The following is a 25,659-nucleotide window of genomic DNA, read 5'->3' on the forward strand; positions in this document are numbered from 1 at the left end:
TCGTTACAAAATATTAGAAAGAGCAGGAAGAGGTAATTTCTTTTAAAATTATTATTATAGTATAAGTTTGATATAACAGCAAACATTATTATTAGTAATCATTTACTAAATACTTACATTTCCAGATATAAATACATTAGCGTTAAATTTTAATATAACTATAGGTAAAAACTACTTATAGGGAGAGGATGTATTGAAAAACTACTAGTGTACTAATGAGGATGTCGTGTTGAGAATATAGAAGAATGTGCTCAGCTGGTTTGGGCACTTCGAACAAATGAGTGATAAAAGAATGGCAGAACAACATTTATGAAGGAATGACTAGTAAGTAGTGAGAGATGTAGGAGACTTTGAAAACATAATATCAAGGATACTAGAGGAAGGTCACTTAAAAAGCATGAGGACTCTCGTTGGAGGGCATCTAAACAGCGTGAAGCTACGTATTGAAAAAAAAAAACTTTTTAATATTTTATTTGCAAAAGTATATAACCAATGTCTTAATCCATTCTAGTTTTAACATTTTTCTCGGTGATCTTGTCTTTCTCTATGATGTAAACGACGGCGCCCCAACCAGAGATAGCGTCGCGATCGGCGGCATTCACCAGCGCCTGTTAAATAATAAGAAATATTTCATAATAAGAACTTCAATTCTTAACAGGGTGAAGTGAGTTTTACAGAATGAAATATTGTTCTTTTAGGACAGAGAATTGAAAGAAAACTTTTATTATATTTAAAAATAAAAGATGGTGTCGCGGCCAGTCGCATTCACTAGAGCAACAGGCTCTATATACAGGGTGGAATGAGGAATGGTAATAGGTATGAAATAATGCTTCAAAGTTCGTTACAGTAAAGTTTTTACGTATACAAATACACTAGTTTTTGTTTCATTAAAAATAACCAAGTAGTTATGATTTTACAGGCATTTGAAGTTTGCAAAAATTTCAAATGCCGCTAACAGTCCCGCGGCCGGCGGTGACGTCACAGGTCTGGCAGAACTCACTAGTCACTAATGGTGATAGGAGATCTCGCGCAGTACTTTGTTTGTTTGTTAGTCGCTTGTGTTTAGTGTTAATACAATTAATTAAAATGGATGAAGGATTGGAAAAAGGTCAATCGGATAACCTACCTGTAATAGATGGATTTATGGTTGCCGATTATTTATCGGAAAATAGTGATTTTGTCGCCGCAGAAATGCGAGGAGTAAAAATGCGAAGGCAAGTTTTGTTGTCTAACTAGTAATATTATGTCAATTTGGGGTATAGATAATAACTATCTTACGTTATTTTATTTGAAATTATTTATTTAAAACTAGTTTACTAACTAGTTTCATATTGTAGGTAACGATATTTGCGTTAAAATACCAAACTTTTTATTCAAGTTCAAAGTAGTAAGATTGTTTTATAAGTGAAAATAATATAATAATAATATAACTAAATTCATGCAGTAAGTTGAGCTTGCACAATTTTTTTTAATGTAGATTTTTAATATTTTTATTGTGATTATTGAAGATCGGCAAGAGAGAGTTATGGTCATGATGCGTACTACTGCGTGCTATTGCGCACGTATAAGGTAAAAGAGTAGGTTATGTATTGCCAAATGTAGATTGCAGCAGAACACCGTGCACGTATTAAACTACATTATTGCAGATTAGAATGCAATGAAAAGGAGCAAAAAGTGTATACGTAATCTGCGAAGATTGTGCCGCCAGCAGAGGTGATTTTAAACATACCATGGCATTTATAATGGCCTATATCGTCGAGGCGACGAGTCTTCAACAACTGCAACCAAGTCTTCTTTTTCTTGGCATTAATCCCGGCGTATGTTGCCAGGGTCTGCCTTCCTGCTTAACCTACTCCACTTTACACGATCTGTAACGTCCTGAGTGGTTCGGCCATTGGCACTCATGTCCTGCATCACGACATCCAAACACCGCATTCTTGGGCGTTCGGAGGTCTAGCTCCAGGGACAGGACAGACATAGCAAGGAACTTGCATCCGACATAGTTCCTACGCCGGCGCGCAACGTTGCCATACCATCTGAAGCCACGCTCTTGGAGTTTATCCGCTACGTCATGGACCCCAAGACTACCTCGAATGCGTCAGATCGCAGCATCTTCATTTCCGTGACGTGAAGCTCCTCAGCGTGCCGAGATAGTGCTGGCTAACATTCGCTGCCGTATAATAGAACCAGTCAGATGTTGCTCTTATATATCAGGCCGTTGAGCTTGGGTTTCTGCGGTCGCAGACCACACCAATAACCTCCCACCATTTGGCCCCGGCAGCGCTTATCCAGCCATGGACATCGTGATCGATGCCTCCAGACTCACCATAACGGATCCAAAGTACTTGAAACTTTTCGAACTTAACGGCTGGCTCAGGACCTATAAGGACAGTGCTCGAGTCCGGGCTCCCTCAGGCTATGTATTCGGTCTTCGACACATTTTGTTTAAGACCGCCGTTCTCAAGCGCACCCTTCCAGAGGTTCACTTTACGCTCCAGCATTAGTTGCTTCTCTTCAATGAGTGTAATGTCATCGGCATACATCATCAGCCATGGAGGCTGGTCCTGGATGTAAGCCGTGACAGTACACTATATTGTAGTGTAAGTGTAATAAGAACGAACTAAAAGCCGAGCCTTGGTGAACCCCCTACTGTGATCTAAAGGGCTTGGTGTCGCCAACGGCAGTCCTAATCATCGCGAATCGCAAAGCGGGATTGTGGTACATATCTCTGATAATCTCAAAATAGGCCTCAGGGATCCCTTTGGATCACAATGCCCTCCAAATACATTGACGAGGCACACAGTTAAAGGCCTTCTGCAAATCTAATGCAGAGCTCTCCTTTTTTGCCTGTATGCCTCCATCAAAGTTCTGAGTAGTCTCTCCATTAAAGTACTGAGTAAGTTTGTGGTAACGCCCAAGCCAAACCAAGTGTTGTTGGAAAAAATTCAAACTTTCTAGTATCGATACTACAATAAAAATAATCAAAGCTAAAGATTTTGGTACAACACGCCATGAAACCGAGCAGGATAGAACTGTTTTTTTGACAAAGTACTATCAAAACTTCAATATCTTAAAATACTATGCTCGCTATTACATTATGTATGTGAAAAAAAAAAGATTTTAAAAATATACCTATATATTATTTATAAAACGAAACTAAATTTGTGGTGGAACGCCAGCTAAAGAAGAGCGCGAACTGCTAGTGAACGAAGATGAACTGAGCGAGCGAGTTTTGCAAGACCTGTGACGTCACGCGAGTCGGTTATGGCCCGACAGAATCTCGCATCGCGCGCTTACTTTAAAGGACAATATCTCAAAAACTAATAGACGTATCAAAATAATTCTTTCACAAGTATTTTTTGTTTTTGAAAGACAATACGATGAGCTAGAATTTAAAATTAGTGATTATTCTCCATTGTCAGCACCACTTTAAATGAAACCACAGTTTTAACTACTCTACAAAAGCCTAATATAATTCGGAAAAAAAATAATTCCCAAAAATTAAAATGTTATTTCTTCAAACAAAATAAATAATAAAATTATCGTTTTAAAATAAAACTCCATTTGTAAAGTATAACATAGACACGCACACACTTACCTGTCAAATAGGAAACGTCGCACACGTATGTGTGCGTCACACGAAATACAGGTATGGATAAAAATCGTGAAATGAAAAAAAAATCCTACGTCCAAACTTTTGATTGATTGACTTCTTAGGTGTGGGTTTGAAATATATTACCCTATATGCAGTTTCAATAAAAGAAGCGCTGCCTTTTCCATCCTGTATATAATTATAAAATATTTAAATTGATATCTTTATGTTAGTATAAGTTAGTCAGAATTTTTGCCTAAATTAGCAATAAATAAGATGAACATGAACTGAATTAAGATAATGTTTGTATTATAGTATTAATTATATAATAACTGTTACAAAAATAACAAACAAATTTACAAAAATAATTGTTTTCAAATAACGTTATCTTCTCTATAACAGTCATCTATGAGCCCAAAATGGTACACATAGTTCTATAGACTATTTCTCATAAACTAGTACAAATACAAGTACAATAAGGTAGTACATCGATATACAACAACTTGTTCAATATACTTACTTGTGAAATAGTTTCAAATAGTTCATCAGGCTTTAGATCAGGTTCCCACAGAGCTTCACACATACCATACAGTTGGTCTGTGCATGTACCAGACACTACAAAGTCTTCGGGTTCATTGGGACAGCCAATCTGAAATCAAGGATTTACAATTTCAATTACATTATAAATGAAAGTGTACTGAGTTAATACTCAATATAATTTAATTTTTTTGATGTATATAAAAATGGGTGCATTTCAATATTCTTGAAAGTCCCTTTTGAAAATGTAGTTTTAATAAATTAGTCAAACCACAGTATGTTGAAATTCTGTATTGCACAAAAAATTATGAATTGAATTTTCTTTCCTCACATTTTATTCCATGGGTAACAAGTTAAGAAGATAAAATTTAAGTGATAATGCACTCTATTTCCCATTCTCAAAACATTGCATGATTGGAGTGGAACTAAAGACCCCACTGTCAAAAACACAGGACAAAAATCTTATTCCCAAAATAGAATCAAACTCACAACTGTCCCATTTACAGTTAGCAGCTGTCCTACTACTTTTCAATATCCTCAATTATAAAATTAAACCAGATTATTTAAGTATTTTGTTTTGTTTGTGCTAAATTAACTAAATGTTTAAAGTAATAACTTAATTGTACTATGATCTCACCCGCTACTTGTAACTCATCCACTTCCACTGGTTGGCTGGAAGAGATCTCTTATAGAGATAAGTCCACCTTTGCGAACTAAATATATTTTATTGTTTTCTTATGTATATTTTGTGCAATAAAGAATATTATATTATAAATACCAAATCCATATTGCAGACATAGGGTTTACTATCAACGGGATCCAATCCGGCAATGACAGGTTCAATGAAATAAGGTCCAAAGCGCCTTTCATACAGCAAATTTGAAAGCATTGCTGAGAATGTTTTAGGCCTCATTATACGATTCTCTTTTAATTCATATAAGTTCATTCTGGAAATAGCAATCAATATGTTAGTACTTAATACTAACATTGTTTTAATAATAAAATATTGTAAATGTGTATTTCGAAATAAATAATAATTATTAATGCATCATCATCATGTAACGGACTCTTGCGACGCAGCAGCACTGTTGTTGACAATAAACAAAGGTTGTGAATTTGATTACTTGTTTGGAGGAAAGAATTATTGTCTTTCCTTTTCTGGTGTTGCCTTGTTGGTAGAGTGGTGTTGAGTTCCACCTCTCAACATGTCTCATGATTTGGTGCTACATAGAGAATGGAGTGTCTTAATATTGTCGGTAGTATATATCAAGTTACAATATCCTATATTTAATTAGGAGACCTTCGTGTTTATAGGTTTTATACTCTTATTTAAGTTATTTAAATTTTTCTCTTGGTAAACAAAGTGCAACATTGAATTGGTCTACTCCACATGTATAACATGAAGAATGGAATGTCATAACATTGGATTACCTCTGCCTAACCTGCCTATAAAGTTTGAAAATATAAAAAGCAGTCGCAAATTACATTAAATTAATCTAACCTGAATTTCAATCTTTGATGTACAGTCTGTGTGTCAGTAGCCAATCCAGGTAGACCCACAAAGAGAGTTGGGCCCATTTGGTAGACTTTTGGAAAGTTTGTTGAAACTGTCTGAGCTTGAATACCATATCGTTTATCTGTAGCAATGGCTACACAATCCTTGCCTTTCATAGCCACCACAGCGCCACCGTTGTATGCTAAGATTGACTGAAAGATGAAAAAACATGTTATTATAAAACTAATAGTTTATTACTTTATATACCTTTAAAACGCTACGCGATTTTGCATAACATTTATTAATTATTTAATAATATACATAGAAAAAATACATTCCGTGCAAAAATCGAGACGCATTGAATGACCAAAGCCGGGTTTAAAATAAGAGAGCGAATCAATATGGTAGCATAAAGTTATTACTATTAGTATTTACTTACCATTCTTCAATTATCTAAATAAACTTTTTATATATATTTCTTTTTCTGTAAATTTCTAAATCTGTAGTTTCAATGAAATGAATACAAATTACAAACTATGATATTTCGAAAACGAAAAATGACATATCATTGATCTTCCACAGATAAAGTAATAAAATTAAAAATACAGATACAAAACAGAATTTTCTATATATTTTTAAATGTATTGAAAATTCTGTTTCATTTGTGATACATATATATGTATATTTTATTTTCTAACTTCAATTTGATTATTTTATGTGTTTGTATCTATTTCAGTACTTTTAATACATACATACAATAAATCAATGTTAGATTAGGGAAATATCGTAATATAAATTTATATTATTGTCTACTTTTAAATTTTTATATGTAGTGTACTTATTTAATCCTTTATATCAAATTTAATACATATACCGCTTCACGCAGTATTCCGCACATAGCAAGGTAGGCATAGAGAACCTAGTGTTAAGCCACTCCGTTTCCCACTTTCTAGTTTTTTCTACTAGAGGCGAAACTCCACCCGCGTTTTACATTAACCAGAGCTAAGAAATATAAAATATATTTTTAAATAAATATTTCATTTCCTCGTGTGAGGATCGTTCCCTCTACCAGTCGCGTTTTCTGTCACACTTTGTGCCCCTGCACCATGACTGGACAAATTTTAATTTTTATGATTTAAGTATATTATCATTAAATATTGCATCCTGCAAAGGACAAAAGCTAATGTGACTTTTAAGTAACACAATATATCATTGTTCATCAGAAACTTTTATTTTTTATATAGGTATTTTGTTTAATTATAAAGAAAAACTATTTTTTATATTTTGAAATAGCTTGAGCGTACATATCCAAGCGAGATGTCATATTAAATCCCCATAAATCTTTCACTTGTCGACATAGATTAAAATCTACTTCAGTAATTAGAAGTCCATCTTTATTTTTAGATAGTCCAGGAGTTCTGCAACCATTAGGAGCTGTAACATAGGTGGAACCATAATATCTTCTAATTTTATCTTCTGATCCGTTTATTACAAACTTTTCTGTCCCTACTCTATTTATGCTACAAGTGAAGTAACTGTTAGCAATTGCTGCATTACGAGCTTCGATACCCCAAAACGATTCACCAAATTCCCCAATAGTAGCAGCAGGATTAAAAACTACGTCGGCCCCATTCAATGCAAACATAAGCCAGTTGAGGGCGTGATGTCTTCCATAGCATATGTTGACAGCGATTTTGGCATATTTTGTATGAAATACTGGATGTCCCATATTTCCGGCTGAATAGTAAGATGTCTCACTAAAACTGCCTACAGAGGGCAAGTGATTTTTACGATGTTTACCCATATAGCTACCATTTTCATCAATCACAACTGCAGTATTCCACCACACACCTAGGTCATCTTTTTCTATAATGGGAGATATAATAACCATTTCGTATTTCTTTGCTAATTTACTTAGAAATGTTGTGCTCGGTCCATCAATAGCGTTTTCAGTAAAACTTTCCCATTTTTCTTTTTCTTTAGTGCAAAGAAAAAATGGCATCGACCAAGCTTCTTGTAAACAAAGGATGCGTACATCTTCAGATGCTGCGACGTCGATAATTTTCTCAATTTTATCGAATATAGCTTGCCTTTGTTGATTTATCGGCTTATCAGTTGGCAAAACAATCGAATGCTGTATTAGTCCTAACCTCAAAACATTGGGTTTCCTAACTTGCTCTGTCGTTGCGGAGAATGAATATGCTGATACATCAAAATTATTATTATTACTCGCCTTTATTGTGGATTCTTTGAGCTTAATTTCATTATGATCTTCCCGTCCATAATATATTTTATTAAATTGTTTTAATTGGTCACCTTTTAGATGATTTTTAATAATGTTGTCCATATTAGCACTTAGCAAATATATAATTTACATAATCCACTATGTATATATAATAAGTTAATAAGTATAGTTTGTATCAGTAATCACTATGCACTGTCGAGATTAAAAACAAGCTAAAGTATATTGATAGTACCGGTTGAAAACTTGATGTATTTGTATACGAGTATGTCCAATAGTTGTTTACAAGTTGTTACGTTTGTTTATAAAGACACGTTCTAAGGATATATTAAAATGGAAAAATGTATATATAATTTTATAATATAAATAATTAAAGAACAAAAAAATAATGAATATAATATAATTGGCTTGTAAAGAAAAGTCTTAACTTCTAAGACGTAGTTAAATATTATAATTTTTTCATTATGTATATAATAATATTTAACTAGTAAACTGTGCATACATCTTTACAGCTTCGTTTTGTCACGTAGGTAGGTAGGTACATCTAAATTTTGTTTACTAAGATAAGCTAAATATTTTTTCATCTCAGTATTGTTGGAACTTATCACTTGGGCCTAAGGTCATCAAAACTAGTGTAACCAACACAAATAAACAGCGAGTATCCATCTTTAATACATGCAGTAGAACCGGTGCGGCTATTTAAAGGCGCGAATGATCGAGAACTATCAGTCTTTAGCGTTGACACTGCAGCGAACGGTAATAATTGCAAAACAAAATGGAAGGAGAAACACACAGCCTGGAAGCCATTATTAACAACAACCTCAATGGTCGGGATCTGGATGAATTTAACAGGATCTATTACGGCCGAAAGAACCATCTAGAACTTAAAATTAAAGACTCATCTCTTGCCGCCGCAAAAGACAATGATTTTGATATAGCAGCTTACGCTTTTCCGGCAAAAAAAGAATCCACAAGACCACCCAGGATTGTGAAAGTAGGTGTTATCCAACATTCTATTTCTGCGCCAACTGACCGCCCGATTAATGAGCAGAAAAATGCAATTCTCGCTAAAGTAAAGAAAATAATTGACGTCGCCGGTCAAGAGGGCGTCAATATTTTATGTTTCCAAGAGTTATGGAATATGCCATTTGCGTTTTGTACACGTGAAAAGACACCGTGGTGTGAGTTCGCCGAATCTGCTGAGGAAGGGCCCACAACACGATTCCTTCGCGAATTGGCCATTAAATATGCAATGGTAATAGTTTCTTCTATTTTGGAACGGGACGAAAAACATGCTGATATTCTCTGGAACACTGCGGTCGTTATCAGCGATACTGGCAACGTAATCGGCAAACATCGTAAAAACCATATTCCAAGGGTTGGTGATTTCAACGAATCTAACTACTACATGGAAGGTAATACGGGACATCCTGTGTTCGCTACGAGGTACGGTAAAATAGCTGTAAACATTTGCTTCGGACGTCACCACGTTCTCAACTGGATGATGTTTGGGCAGAATGGCGCTGAAATTGTATTCAATCCTTCAGCTACGATTGCTGCTGAAGCTGGAAGCGAATATATGTGGAATATCGAAGCTAGAAACGCCGCGATCACAAACTGTTATTTCACAGCAGCAATTAACAGAGTTGGTTTCGAAGAGTTCCCCAACGAATTTACATCGGCTGATGGAAAACCAGCGCACAAGGACTTGGGTCTTTTCTATGGTTCCAGTTACTTCACGAGTCCAGATGGTGTGAGGTGTCCAGGACTTTCACGCACTAGAGATGGTCTCCTTATTTCTGAAATGGACTTAAACATGAACAGACAGATGAGAGATCGCCGTTGCTATTACATGACCCAGCGCTTAGATATGTACGTGGACAGTCTTAAGAAGGTTCTAGATATAGAATTCAAGCCACAAGTTGTGCATGAAAATGAGAAGTGAGTAATAAAAGATTTGTGTACGACAAACATATAAGGTATTTATTGGTTTCACAGCGATGTATTTCAATATTTTTTAATACTTTTTAATAAAACAAATTATAAAAATATATTAAAATATTTTTATTAATACAATTTTTTATTTATCGTGTCTTTATTTACCTAAGTTCATACATAAATTATAGATATGATTAATCTATTTTTTTATTGACAAAAAGAATCTTTAATTAAATCAAATAGATAAATCAACATTCAACATCAACATATAAAGAAAAATACAGAAGAGGCAAATAAAAGTTCATATGACTTAAAATTATCTCTTTATTATTTTGCATCCCATAAAAAATTATTTATATTATGGTTTATAACTAATACATAACATATTACGGTTATTTTAGATTACAGTACTAAATAATTAATTTTCCTTTGCAGTGACTCTTATTTTCTAGTTTATAGGAAACCTGTCTCAACATAATTATTATTTGCTTACCTATTGGGAATTACGAAGTAAATTACATTCATATTTTTATATAAGAACGTAATATATAATATCAATTACTTCGTTGATTATGAGAAATTTAATTTAAATAGTAAATTTGTTGGGAGGTTCATTTCAAGATTTTTTTAAATAATATTTATACATTCCTATTTATAAAAAATAGAAAAGGCACACAAGAAGGCTTAATAGCTTAGTTGAGCTTATTGATTGTCTCAAATTCTACACAGCAATTGTTTAGTATTAAAAACATTTTAGTGACTCCTAACACTTTTCTTCGCTAAAACGATTTAATAATAATCTATTAGTAATATACCAATAGCGGCGGAAAGTGGGGAACGGAGTGTCTTAACACTAGGTTCCCTCTGCCTATCCTGCTATATGCGGGAAACAGCGTGAAGCTGATTTAATTTAATTTTAACTTACTATTTATCATTACTAGCATAACATGCATAGGTATTCTAAGTAAGTAGGTATATAATCTAAAATATATAAATTCTATAAACAACATAAATTACTTTAAGAAAATGTTACATATTCAATTAAACGTAAGTGCAATTAATATTCTATTAATACGTAGTTAAATTGATAACTGTTAGTGATAAATATTTAAATGGCTAGAAGCTAGATCTAGTCTACATTAGTTATGTAGGCAGCAAAACGAATGCTAAAACAACTTCAAGGTAGATTATACATATAAAATATAATACATAATTTTGTTATAGATAGACAGAACTACAGTACCTAAATAATTGTTTCCGTTGCGCAATAAATAATAAAATGGAGGCTATTTTGTTTTCTAACGAGCTTCGTAAGATCAATTTTAATAGGTATTCATATACATAATTCTTATAACTTTATATATATTCCATAAGTATAAACTTTTTTTTTTGCTTTGTCATTCTTGTCTGAACAGATAGAATAAGGAAATTTGTAGAAAATTTTGAATTTAGAAAAAAAAATCTTGAAATAGTAAAAGAAATCACTATCGCGCACAGCTTGGTAGGCAGAGGGAACCTAGTGTTAGGACACTTCGTTGAAATAGTAATTTAAATATTATTATAGACCTTCTGATTCTGACCGACCGGCTGTAGAGGTTGTTAGGCGCAGTGCCACAAGTGAAGTGCGTCTAAACGCAACGGTTGTGGGTTGTGGGATCGAAGTAATGAACTATTATTTATTATTTTTTTTATTTCTTCCTTTTTTAACAAGGCAAAGCGCGGCGTTAAGTAAACACGCAATGTCTCGAAAATTCGTCGGGAAGTTAGGAACGGGGTCTAATAACACCAGGTTCCCTCTGTACGCTATATGCGGGATACATTGTGAAGCTGAAAAAAAAAAGGCGTAAATAAAATAAATGATCATTTGTTTATTCTTTTAATTTTCATAAATCATTATTTACATCATCATAATCTTACAATGCCAAATTTAATAAAAAAAGCAATGTCAATGTACCTATTATCGGAATGACAGTAATTTTAAGTTGTCATGGTAATATAACTTTAGTAATTTTGTTTTTTTGTTATTAAAATAATAATAAGTTCTTGTACGAAAGCTAAAATTAATAAGCAAAAACTTAATGGTAAATACGTTTCTAAGATTTTTATTTTACGCTTATTCCATTTTAAAACTGTCTTCAGTGTAAATAAATTGTGTATTGTGTATTTGATCACGACGCAACGGCCTTATTTCCATTAATAAATTAAATATCGAGAGATGAAAACGTTATCTCAAGATCGATCTCAGACTTCAGCGTGATTTATACATACAGGTTTAGCATTTTAATTTTTTTACTTAAAATTTGACGATCGTCTGAACACAACTTTTATACGAATAGTCTGTACACAATTAAAAAAAACTTTTTATATTTTTTTCTATACAGATTATAAAAACCAGTTTCACACCTCTTGAACCAAGCTTCCAGCCCGCCAGTATCAAAATAAATCAAATATAAAAAAGGAGCATCACTAAAAGCCCGCGAAACTTAACAGAACATTATAATTCTGGTGTAATTTTCTCACTCCGAGAGAGATGTCGCTAATGTGTCGCTCTCGCGAGTGTCGCTCCATCTAGTCATTGAGACAAATTTACATTTTAACATTATAGAACTTTATTTCCTTGTAATAAGGTACATTATCGTTTAGCACAAGATAAGATAACGTGGTTAGTTTTGTAGAGCACTTGTAGAGTTGCAGCCCGTGACATCCATTACGATAATGATGTGTTTTTCGGTAGGGATGTGAGTTTATTTTTATTTCTTGTTTGTTTTGCAAAGACAAAATAAATAAAGATTATATAGACGATTCCATATCAATACGAAGACTAGGGCAAGTTTTCTCTTTGAAATATTTTATGAGTATTTCAATTATCCTACATTATTTTACAAATACTGTAGAATATCATCAGGCATTTTATTTATAAACTATATTTAGTTGAATTATTTTAATATTTTTATAATCTATAATCTGTGCATTTATGTTTTACTGTTTTTCCCAACCCTGATGACAACTAGGTCGACTGCGGGCGGAAGTCACCGGAGCACTCGCTAAATGCAGCAGCCCTGATAGGTGCTTCATCTCACTCCCCAGCTTAGGTGTTTTATACACTAAGTATAAGTACTTAGTCTTACGCAAATTATAACACGATTTAATATTTAATATGGGTATCATGTGAAATGGAATAGAAAATTTTATGTTTTGAAGTGAAGAGGATAAACTTTTGAGTTAGTTTTTTAGTTTTAAGACGCTCCGTTTCCTATTGAATTTAAAATATTTTTGTTTCCCAGTTCTTGGTGAATTGCTGAGAGATTACATTTTGCAACGAGTTAGCAGCTTAGAAACAACCAAAAAGTGAAGAAGCAAATGATTTAACATTAGGTTATTTTATGTCAACTCTACTTGATATTCTTAGAAAATGGTAAAAAAAATATTTCTTACTAATTACAATAACTACCTACATGAGATACTAACGAAAATATCGATTGTTTAAAAAACGATAAACTAAAAATTAAACTAAACTATTATATAAAGTAATTTATTTAATTATTGTGCAAATAATCACATATACCTAATGATATAAGTCTATAGTATTGGAAATATTTTGTTTACATAAGAGTACAGTATTGCCTATATACATACATAAGTACATAATTATAATTATATACGGTTGCTAAAATATTATAAAATTCTTTTTTTCTCAGCTTTAAATGTAGCCGGGTAGGCAAAGAGAGTCTAGTGTTAAGACACTACGTTTCCCATTTTTCTCTGAATTCTGGAGGCATGCATGGTATTATTAAATATGGACAACTTAGTGAATTAACACTAGATTCCTTCTGCCTACACTCCTATATGCGATGCTATACATATTAACAAAGATATAAATTATAACACCTACAGAAGCCACGTCTTTCTTATAAATTAAAGAAAAAGATATCCAAACAAGATTAAAAACATAATAATTACGCCAGCTTGTTTTTGCAATTTGTAATTAAGGCCATTACGTTTTTAGAAGAACGATGGCCGCACTACCGTTTCCGGTGGGACTTTTTAATTTTTCATTTACGGTCGACGATTTCAATTTTTCTGCTAATTTCTCATTTAACTTTGCAGCACGTTTTGCCCTGGGGCGTACTTTTTTATAATAATTAGCTGGCGCGTTAGATTATTGTGTGATTTAATCAATTTATATATTTTTGTTTTCTTTATAAATAAATATGTAAATTAAATTAAAAATCTAAATTAAAACAGCTTCACGCTGTATCCCGCACACAGCAGGGTAGGCAGAGGGAATGTAGTGTTAAGTAAGATACTGCGTAGATTGTAGGTATTTAGGTAAGTCTTAAATTTAAAATGTTATGAAACACATATTACTTTTTTGGAACACGCATAAACATATGAACGAATCTACAACTTAATATTTTTTTTGCATTGTGAATTTGATCCTATTTAAAAAATAAGGAAATAATAAATAAATAATAAACAGCATCGATGCAATAACCGCAACTTTACTATAAGAAAAAATTATAACATTGTGGAAAAATACAAATTAAATTACATGGTATAGATTTTCCTCAATTATTCAAAATGATAGATGGGTTTTCTACAAGTAGGTATTATAGTAATATTACAATAGAAAAACTTTAAAACTAAAAATTTTAAACCAAATTAGAGCTCATATTTAAACCTATTTAATTATAAGTTACCTACAGATTGTATTATATTTTTTTTATCACTTCGTTACCTTCTTTACAAGCTTTTATTTGACTTGTCGTGTTAGTATATGTGAAATCTGAAATTTCATTCGACATTACGACTTCAGTTCATGACAATGACATTCATGAACTGTAGTCGTAATTGAAGTTTGATTATACACAATGATATTACATAATCAATAGTTTATCCAAAATGGCCGCCTTAACAAAATGGTGGATTAGAAATTTTTGCATAACCTACTTACTTAATATGGGTATCAAATGATAGGGCTTAATTTATAAAATACACCATAAAACTTTTAGAAACCTTGGTTTTAAAAAGATTTTATAATTAACATTTTATTGATATTTTGCGTTGCGCTGAGCTTAACTCGCACTTTTCCGATTTTTTATTAAATACAGTTAATTGATCCGAACATTTTATTTATTGTCTTTATTCTTTCTCATTTTCTCTGTGTAATAACATGCCTTATTACTGTATTAAACCAATATGGCGTTTAAAAGTGATCACAGGTGTGTCTTCACTTTCGAAAATATGTGCGCAAGTTGACATCTTAAATTCCCCCCACGTTTTACAAGCCTCGTTTTATTAGAGATCTCGAAGTGTGGATCCCCCCAGATGTGTTGTTTCAGAAGTAGGTTTTGGGTAAATTGGCTTAGTCATAGAGAGAAATCTATATTTTTGCGCCCATTTTTTTTGTTATTTGTTATTTTTATAATGGATATTCTAAGGATTGATTATTCTGTTTATTTATTTTAGTTATCACATGATGAATTTATGATAATTAAAATTATAGTATGGGTGTGGAAAAATATGAAATTTAATTATATTACCTAACTAAATAAATATTTGTACTTTGTAGTCTATATAAAAGGACTTGTCCTCACTGACTGAGGTAAGACGCACGCACAACCGTAACCGCTGATGGTAGAAACGCGAAATTTGGACAGATGTTTACTTTCGTAATCTGGACATCCACTAAGAAGGGATTTTGAAAAATTTTAACCCTAAAGGGGTAAAATAGGGGTTGAAAGTTTGTATGGAAAAAAATTTAAATCGGCACCGATTTTTATAAAATTTGAAATTTAGATTTTTAAAAGTATTTAATAGAACACGTGTTTCATCGTTTTCTAGAATTCTCCCCCTAAGGGTGCAAATAAGGGGTTGAAATTTTGTATGGAAGAAAATTAAATCGGCACCGATTCTTATAAAATTTGAAATTCAGACTCTTAAAAGTATTTAATTGAACACATGTTTCATGATTTTCTAGAATTCTTCCCCTAAGGGTGCAAATAAGGGTTTGTAAGTTTGTATAGAAAAAATCTTAAATCGCCACCGATTTTTATAAAATTTGCCTACCCTGCTACATGCGGTGTATCCCGTATGTAGCAGGTTGAAGTTGAAATTGAAAAAAGTGTGAAGTTGAAAAAAGTGAGTATAGGTATCAACTATCCCCGTCGACATGTTCAGTTTCATTTCCTGCACCCCGGCCCCCGCGCCCCGCCGCGTCCGTGCAGAGGTTTCCCAATGAATTGAAAAAATGTCTCACTATTATGCCAACTTGATTTGACTAGGGACAGAGAAATGTATTGGTAATTGTTATATATTTTTTGTTTTTTTTTTAGATTTTTAGGAGGAAGCATGGTTTTTTTAGGTTGTTTTTTCTTTTAAGTATGTCTGAGTTCGAATCTTATTCAAAAAAAATTGCATATCCTATTTAAAATATAGATATTTCTCTTGTCCAATTTTATAACGTGAACTACGTGACACAAAACTGTGAGAAAATTAAAATAGGTCTATTAAAAGTTTGGTTAAGGAAAAATATGAATAGGCCATAAACCCAATTCTGATATTAATGTTTTGTATTTCACTACTTCGCCTTCATTGTGAAAAAAAAATGTTTAAGAAACAAGTATTGCTCTAATAACTTAACTTATACACTAACTAATTCTTATATCCTCCACATACCAAGCTAGAGACCAGAACGGGTTCTAAATTTTCACAATTTTTCTTTTATTTTTCACCGCTCGTCAGCCGTCTACGTTCCGTATAGTCGTCGGCAAATTGAAAAAGCACACTCGAAAACCCCTTTAGTGTGACATGAAGGCTGCACAATGGAGACTACACCCCAACGGGTTTTATCGTTTTAAAAATTGACATTGCGGAAACTGAGGCGCGCACGTGTGTTGCCTTGAGTGTTGTGCTAAAAATTCAATTTTATTTGTCAACACATGATTTTTTATATTGTTTAGTTAGATGGCACTGGCATAGACGCTGTAGTGATGAAGGAGAAGCCTGGTAGCGATGTTAGGTTCTGATATTCGTGAAGGCATTGGATTAAAATCTCACATTTAAATGATTTTAGATGATGAAGCCAGGTGTGGCGTAGGAGCCGAAAGCGTTTCCCATTCGAGGAAATTAAATATTAATTATTTTCCTTTCTTTGCTCTAATATCAAGGCAAACCGCGGCGTTGAGCCCCACCATTCAACACGCAATGCCTCCAGAATTCGATGGAACATGGGGAACAGAGTTTCTTAACACTAGGTTTCCTCTACCGAGCGTGTGATACAATGTGAAGCTGATAAAATAAAATAATAATTAACTTTTATAACATTTATGTTGTAAGATAATTGCTTTGCCAATAAAAAATCTATCTCTTCAATTAAAACACAGTATTTCCTCATACATACAGCTACTTATATTAAAAGTCACTCCCACAAGGTATTTTTAATATAATATATGACTATAATATAAGTATATAAGTTGTTGAAAAACATGACCACAATGTTTGTACCAATTGATTGATTGTTTATCTTTGTTTATTGAAATTTTGTTTAAACTCAAAGGTTATCAGTTAATTACATTTTTTGTTCAAGTATTTTAATATAAATATATATTGTATCTATTTTCCTTTACGCATCTCCAGTTTCGATATCATAAGGAAATAATCATTAATATAGAGTTCTAAGTGGATATATTACGTGTTGGGTGGTGGATCTTAACACTGCACTCTGTCTGGGAGCAACAAGTACGTTAAAAAGAATATGTGTTAGGAAATTGAACCTAAAGCTATCACATCACCAAACGTTTCACGATGACCACCACCTCAAAGGCCATGATCCACCTCAAAGGCCGGAACGCACCTGTAGCTCCTCTGGTGCTGCACGGGGTCGTGGGCGGTGGTGATCACCATCAGGTAACCCGAACGCTCGTTTGCCTTGTCCTTTTTCCATTAAAAAAGATGAACTTTCATGTTTATTTAAGGAGAGATTTATAAGGTAATTGAGGCCAGTCATGGTGAGAGACACTAGCAAGTGACTGACGTGACAGAAGTGACTGAAGTGACGACACGTGGTAGGTTCTATTCCCACTCTAGGAAATATAATATTTAACATTTCCATTTCTTCGCTCTGGTGTCGAGACAAAACGCGATACAGAGTTGCGCCGCTCAACACACAATGTCGGCAGAATTCGACGGATAGTGGGGAGCAGAGTGTTTGAACACTAGGGTACCTCTGCCTATCATCTATATACGTAAGATACAACGTGAACCTGGAAGAAAATTAAAGAAAAGATTAATTAAGTTAAAATATAGTATTTTCGTAAAATAAGATATGTGTATAAATATATATAAACAATAATCAAAATATTACTAAAATAATAAGATATTACACAGCACTTCCATGGTAGTGGCGACAAACAAGCAGAAAAGTGCAATAATTGCAATTAGGACGTCGTAATTGGATGGGTCGCGGTCGCGGTATGGGGGCCGTAATTCGATAATAGACTTTGATGGATCACAGCATAAAACTTGTATAAAACAATAACCTCCTGCTTTCGATATAAGCTTATTATATGCTGAAGAAATGTTATTAAAAAATTGCTTAGAAAAATGTTAATTTTTAATAATTTAATGGCAAATATTTTATGTTGATATTTTGCTATGTCTTTTTTGGTAGGCGCTTATGTAACTTTTACTGTGTAAAATTTCTTTTTCTTTATACTTGTGTATTGAATTAAGCATATACGAATTCTAAAATTATATTTAATAAATTCATATTCTTGAATTATTATTTTATAAGTTTTGAATGAAACGAGTTTAAAAGCAGATGATTCTGTCAAGATAGGCATAAAGAATCTAATTGTTCATACTCAATAGGATTAAAAAATAATTACATCTGTTTTAGACCAGTAAAAAATATATATACCTATATTGTTTTTTTTTTCACGTTGTATCCTGTATGTAGCCGGGTAGGCAGAGGAAGCCTAGTGTTAAGAGTCTCCGCTGCCCATATTCCGCCAAATTTTGGAGGCATTGCATGTTGATACAAGAACGAAGAAAATGAAAATATAAAATATTTTATTTCTTCGAATGAGAATCGAACCTACAACCATTAAGCTCGACTGGCCTCATATATGTAGGTATGATTAAAAATTTGATTTCTCATGCAGGTATAGTTGATCACCCCCGCGGGTGCTGTATGTCATGCAGGAGGGATCGCCTTTGGACAGTTTAAATTTAGAGTTGGATCATCCATTTGGAAAATGGCAATATACAATGGCAGAAAACATTTATGAAAAAATAGTGACCAATTCTATTTTTATTTTCTTATTTCATTATATTTTTTGTTGTTAGTCCATAACGGCTAAGAAAGTGTTTAACATTCACGTTAGTATTGTAAATAAACAACTTAAACGAGTTTTGATATTTTATAACTTTTTCATACTTGGAAGGAAAATCGAAGTAATTATCTTATAGGATCACTTTCATCTGCCTAGACAATTTATTTCGAGATAGCATGAATTCAGGTGTACGGTGCCTTGAAGCACAGAAAAAAATAAAATATACGAGCATTTATGCATCGTTTTTGCAGAATTTTGTATGAAATGCGCCGCGTAATGAAAACTTATAGTATATTTTCTATGGATATTGATATTACTCAATAAAAAAATATTACAAACTTACAATTGTAGTTCATTTCATACGAAACAAGTACATACGCTAAGCAAACCTACGTTTTTGCTACGTTTAACATTTTATACACACTAATATCGAGGATAATGATGTATCATTAGGACTCCATGCCTATTTCCTATATAAAACGAGTTGAAATACCAAGAAAATTTAAAATTTGTTCTACCACGCATATATCAGTCCACCACTCCTCAGGGACTACCAGAGGCAAAGGGCACGGCATTTGGCTAGAGTTCACGACCTTTCTAAACGATGCCAGAAAGGGCACAGTCTTCATAAAATAATGTGGTCTTCAAGTGACATTTTTCTAGGCGAAGACATATTACAAGACATTTTGCTTTTAGAATAGGTACCATTTTCACGAAGTCTTGTATACAGTTTTTTTTCGTCATTTTCTATAAGAGGAGGCATTCATTAAGAATCGGGCGAGTTATTCTGTTTTCCACTCTTCAGGAACTTCAGATTACAGATTTTTTTGTATCCTTATCGTTTCAACGAATTTCGACATCTAACTTGCATTATATAGGAAAATACTCAGGGAATCTAGTGTTACGTCACTGCATTCCCCACCTTCTACCCACTTTTTTTAAGATATTGCGTGGTTTTGTCCACCACCACCACGCACCACGTAGCACCAAGACGGTCTCGCCCTATTTAACCAAAAGGAATGGTCTATAAGTTCGTCATATTAAAGTACCCTCATAAAATATAAAAGACAATTATTTTAAATCTTACCAACAAGCCTTAGTGCACCATAAAATTTGAAACGTTCGCCCCTAACCGCGTTACAAGAATCTCTATTAAACCGGGATTATCTTAATAAATCGCGAATTTCGTCTGCAAAGTAATAATTTCTAATCATTAACTTGATTTTGTTGAAGCTGTAAAACATGGCCAATTGTTCTTGACCTTTCTTCGTTTTGGGAATTTTAAGACAAATGCTAAGGAAAGTCCTGGCGCTGGGGTTCAAGTGTGAAAGTTCAAGGGTAAACGTGACTGGTTATGGGTTCGATCACGACTCGAGGGAATTAAATATTTATTTAAATTTATATTCTCATTTCTTTGCTCTGGCGTCGAGGCAAAGCACTCAACACGCAATGCCTCCGGAATTTGGCGGAAAGTGGGGAACGGAGTGTCTTAACAGGTTCCTTCCGCCTACCCTGTGTGCGGGATACAGCGTGAAGCTGATTTCATTTTTATTTAAGACAAACGTAGAGCGTGCTTTACGTTCAATGCATTTTAATGAGAGGTCTAGTTGTTCTGGTGGAGAATTTATTATTTTATTCGGATGTTATCTTAGCGGGCGGCTATAAGAGTTAATTCTGAGGGGAAAGAACAACCCTTCTAGGTTTTGTAGGTCGTTAACAACACCTGTGTTAATAGAAATATTCTTGTATTTAATCATAAGTATGACATAGTCAGTTTTTGGAGATATAGAGCAATCTGCAAGTAAGAAATCAAGAAATCTGCAAGTTTGGAAATATAGAGGAATTATAGAGGCCTAGGTCACTAAAAATTATACACATTAATATAACAAGTGAAAATCGACCGAGTTTCTAATAGAATTAAGAAGTAAATTAATTTAAATGTATAATTATACATTTTGTTTTTTTTTTCTCTTTTTAAGCTTCACACTGTACCCGCATAAAGCGGATTGAAACTAGTGTTAAGATATTCCGTTCCTCACTTTCCGTTGAATTTTTGAGGCATGCATTATTGAGTGAATGAACTCAACGCCGCATTTTGCCTTGACATCAGAGCGAAACCACTACCAGCCGAGTTTAGAGTCACACGCTTGTGCCTGCGCCACTTCGTCCTCTAAATAATTATAAATAATAATTTTAAACGTATTCTTCATATTTAAGAGATTATAAACGACTTTCTTTGGTAAATTCACTTCGTTCAGAGATTTAAATTTACATTAGAATTATAAAGTGACATTAGTCTAAACGGTTGACATTTATCCGATTGTACACAAAGGGGTCATGGGGTTGGGATGTAATCGCTTACTCGAGTGTGAATATCTGCGGTGAGCAAAAAACATCAAATAACACTTTAGTAGGTAAAGGGGCGAGATTTCTCATTAACCGGTTTCAAAAAAAGAAGATGTAGCTTTGTGTTTCCATAGAAATGTATATTGTCGTGGAAATTAAAATGGTTTTGTCCATTTGTATGAGTATGTTTGTTTCAGCTTAGCTTGTAGCAGAATAGCGTTCAGACATTCCACTTCCCACTTTTGGCGGAACTTAACGCCTCACTCTATTAAAATACCATAGCAAAGTAATGAAAGTAATGTGGAATGGGAATCGAATCTACAACCGTTGCGTTTACAGAAGCTGTTTCATTGCACCCCAGTGCGTAACAATTGATTCTGTTTCAAGTTATTTTCAATAAAGTTACATACTTCTTTAGAGTGCCCTCGGGATATGTCTATGTTACATACAACATGACAATCGAAATGTTATATTTTATATATTTATTCCTATAAGGTTTTCTCGGTTATGATAAAAGAAATAATTTCAAATTTACAATTATAGTTTAAAATGAGTGCATATGACCACAAACCTAAGTTCAACTTTAACTTTAATAAGTTGCAATTCTCGCCAAAATCCAGAAACACCACCCACCCATTTAACCAGTTTTTTTACATAATATTAAATTTATTGCATAAATAACATAAAACGTCAATATCGCAAACATTTCCACATTACCATACAAAAGTAAAAGAATCGTAACCGCGATTAAGAGTGACAATCTGCAAAGTAAATTGAAGGAGTGTTGACACACCGCGGTCGGAACTCCGGGTACGTTCCGGGAGCTCCTTGGAAACTGACTTGGGGAAATGTCACATGTTGTCAATCTCTTGGTGCGTTTTGATACTTATGTCTATTTTATTTATATTTATTTTCAGTTTTTAGCCTAGTGATAAGACATTCCGTTTATCAATTTCCGATTTCTGGAGGCATTCGGTGTTGATTGGCGGAACTTAACTCCCCGCTTTATCTCGATACCGGGGCGAAGAAAAGAAATTAATAAATAATTCATTTTCTCGAATGGAAATCAAACTGTCCCGAATTTTTTAATAATTTATTTAAATATATCTATATTGTATATGTGGAATATAAGATGTGAAATTAGAAAAATATCTATCTATAAATATATAAGCAATACGGCATACTGAAAAGATCTAAAGTATTTAATCACACTACAAAAGCAATGGAAATGGCACCCGTACAATAATCACAAAAGTAAGCGATACGCATAAAAATATAGCGAAAAAAAAAGCTTTTCCCTCCCAAGAGGGCCCAGATTTAACATATCTAATGCGATTTGCGTGTTCCCTCACACCTTGACGACTGTCTGTAATCGTTTTAAGACGTTGTTGACTTGATACCACCAGGTTTTTTAAAGAGGGTTTGTACGCACTTTATTTGTGAGGTAGGTAGGTAGGTATTTTGGGGTATTTATTGCTATGAATAAATTGGGAAGTTAAGGGAAATTGTGTCAATTGTGTTTGTTTACTATAGTGTATTGTGTTTGTTTACTATATTTTTCATTAGGATCGAATCAAAGTTCGAATAATATGTCCGCTTAAACTAAATTTGTTGTTAAATTTACTTAGGTTTCATTATCAATAAGAAAATAAAATAATTAATATTTTCATTGGCGTTCAGTTTCATCACTCAACACCCAATGCCTCCAGAATGCCGTGGAAAATGGGGAACGGAGTGTCTCAACACAAGAAGGTTTCCTTTAGCTGGGGTATGCAACTAATGTTTTAATATTGAAATCACAGAACAACAACCCATCGTTTAATACATATTATAATTCCAATGACATACCATTAAGACTTATCACTACGAATACTAACTACAGCTAACATTAAACCATCATATCTTAAACATCTTGATTACTGTAACTGTAGTTCCTGAATCAAATAACAATGCTATCCCTCCCCCACTTATTAATAAACACGTAAGTGGGAAAAGGAGGGAAGTATACGAAATTAGTATGACTGTCTGGATCGTCCGCGGTAGATTTATACGCTCATTTGTAAATAATGAAGGCGCCACTCATTGTGATGGGAGTTCCATTGTAGGCGACCTACCACTCCCCTTAGACAGGGCTGTGCCTCGTAGATGGTGGAAATACAAGGAAATAAGGTTATAGGTAAAATAGAAATGGGGAAAAATAATAATAATGATTTGAATTTTACGAGAATATTTTATGTATATATAATATTGGGCTGATGCACCGAAAAATTTTTGAAATATTGCCTGTTGAGTGAAGGAACTCATCGCCAAACTCTGCCTGAACTGAAGAACTGAACTAAAGAAATATATTTCCCTGATTGGAAATCGAACTCCTACTGTGAAGCTGCGTCACGACTGCTTCAATAATGATAAAATTCAGTTTTTTTCATACAATTGAATAGAAAACTGATTACAACACCATGCTCCAATTTAAAGACAAAAAATTTAAGAGTAACTGGCAATAAACTTCCTATTCAGAACTAGTGGTTCTTATAAATTTTAGGGTAATTTCTTAACGTTCCATATCAGAACATGCCAACCCTACACTAGGGCCAATTACTTAAAGTCAGTATGCAGATTCACAACTACACCTGCTATTGTCCAACAGAATGTATCGCTTAATTCCTAACCCTCTGAATAGCTCTTACTCCTGAGTTCTGGGTTTAGTGGAAAATGGGGTTATGGAGCACTTCTCTCTATTAGCAAATGGTTCTGAAAAGAATAATTATTTAAGTACGCATGGCTGTTGAGTAAGTGTGAAATGTAAGGGAAATTGTGAAGTTTGTAATTGTTTTGGGATATTTTCTTTTTTTGACTGTAACGCATGTGTCTTTGATGGTTGTGGGTTCAATTCCCATTCGAGGAAGTGAAATATTTATTTACGTTTATATTTCCATTTCTACGTCGAGTCAATGTCTGACAATATATCATGCAAATCTATCCTAACAATTACTGAACTTGCCCATGTCATATAAGTTGGGCCAAACAAATAATGAACATGCCCATTGCCCATCCCATCCCATACAAGTTGACCGCATTTAATTGTTTTGACGACAGTGACCACAGTGGAGCCGCGGGCGACTCCCGGGAATTTCATTATAGCAGCTTGTGCCTGGATTAGAATGCCGACCATTGTTCATTGAGTTATAGCTCTGGCTGCCTGGTATTGGCGTAATGGAAGTCGTTGCTCATATTGGAAATGGGGGTTTTTGAGAAATGTCTCAATTTTTTTTGTTTAATTGTTTATATATTTAGATTTATATCGGTTTTTGAATCATTTAGTTATTTTTGAATCATTTAGTTATCTTTGAATCATTTGAATTTGTATACGTTAAAATAGAATTCGAGACAAAATGTAAATTTCGGAGTGTAATGTTTTTATAATTATGTAATCTTGTAATCTCAAGAAGACAGCAGGAACCCGCTGGATTCAAAGGGCGCAGGACCGGACGGAGTGGCCAACATTGGGCAAGGCTATGTCCAGCAGTGGACTCTAAAAGGCTGATGGATGGATGGAATCTTGTAATTTTATTTCTGTTTTCCACTCTTCATTCACAACTTTTCTCTTACTTTTCATGTCATATTTTGTGATATTTCAACATGCAAATTCCACTAACACAGTACAATTTACCTTGATGGAATTTAAAGCACGCAAGCCTCGAGAATTCGGCGGAAAGTGGGGAACGGAGTGTTTTAACACTAGGTTCCCTCCTACCCTACGCTGTGTGCAGCGTGAAGCTGTAGCTGAAGAATACTGTAATCAAGCAAGAAAAAGAAGTTTTAAATAATATCTGGTTTAGTTTTAGTCACTAATGACTGCAGCATGGCTCGCCACAAGCTCAAATTGGCCACGATTGGTCCTTAATGGTTTGAAATATGCAACCAGATGCAAGGAATAGTTTAATGCCGTTGAGGATCGTACTTAAGTTTGATTTTGGGAATAATTGAATGAAATTTAATATATTATAAATATTCATTAATTATAAAAAGTTGAGACTGCCCTGGCGCAATGGCACAAGTGTGTGTTAAAAAAAACGCGGCGTTAAGTTCCGTCACTCAACATACAATTCTTCAAAACTTCAACGGAGAGTGGGAACCAGTGTCTCTACATTCCCTCTGGTTACCTTGAAGTATG

General features: G+C 33.7%; 1 protein-coding gene and 2 pseudogenes across 2 annotated transcripts; 1 reads left to right on the plus strand and 2 right to left on the minus strand.

The window, feature by feature from the left end:
• Positions 1-458: 458 nt before the first annotated feature.
• On the minus strand, positions 459-6,211 carry Prosbeta3 (proteasome subunit beta type-3). Its single transcript, XM_085208081.1, has 5 exons — positions 6,064-6,211; positions 5,631-5,836; positions 4,908-5,076; positions 4,113-4,241; positions 459-608 (listed from the first exon to the last, which is right to left on the minus strand). Exons 1-5 carry the CDS (start codon positions 6,064-6,066, stop codon positions 498-500), a joined length of 618 nt encoding a protein of 205 aa, XP_085064207.1. The 5' UTR covers positions 6,067-6,211; the 3' UTR covers positions 459-497.
• A 622-nt stretch (positions 6,212-6,833) lies between these two features.
• On the minus strand, positions 6,834-8,208 carry LOC146539633 (beta-ureidopropionase pseudogene; annotated as a pseudogene).
• A 300-nt stretch (positions 8,209-8,508) lies between these two features.
• Positions 8,509-9,917, plus strand: LOC146539634 (beta-ureidopropionase pseudogene; annotated as a pseudogene). The gene has a single exon (XR_014877972.1). The product of XR_014877972.1 is annotated as a beta-ureidopropionase pseudogene (transcript).
• The last annotated feature ends 15,742 nt before the right edge of the window (positions 9,918-25,659 follow it).

This window comes from Heliconius melpomene, chromosome 4 (genome assembly GCF_056956725.1).
Source record: "Heliconius melpomene rosina isolate 202511_hmr_F chromosome 4, ASM5695672v1, whole genome shotgun sequence".
Classification (NCBI taxonomy): domain Eukaryota; kingdom Metazoa; phylum Arthropoda; class Insecta; order Lepidoptera; family Nymphalidae; genus Heliconius; species Heliconius melpomene.

Excerpts from the sequence above, each read along its gene's own strand:
- Prosbeta3 (XM_085208081.1), bottom strand. Across the intron at positions 5,077-5,630 it reads CATCAAAGATTGAAATTCAG|AATGAACTTATATGAATTAA; the intron begins GTTAGATTAATT and ends TGCTATTTCCAG. Across the intron at positions 4,242-4,907 it reads ATGTCTGCAATATGGATTTG|ATTGGCTGTCCCAATGAACC; the intron begins GTATTTATAATA and ends CCTTGATTTCAG.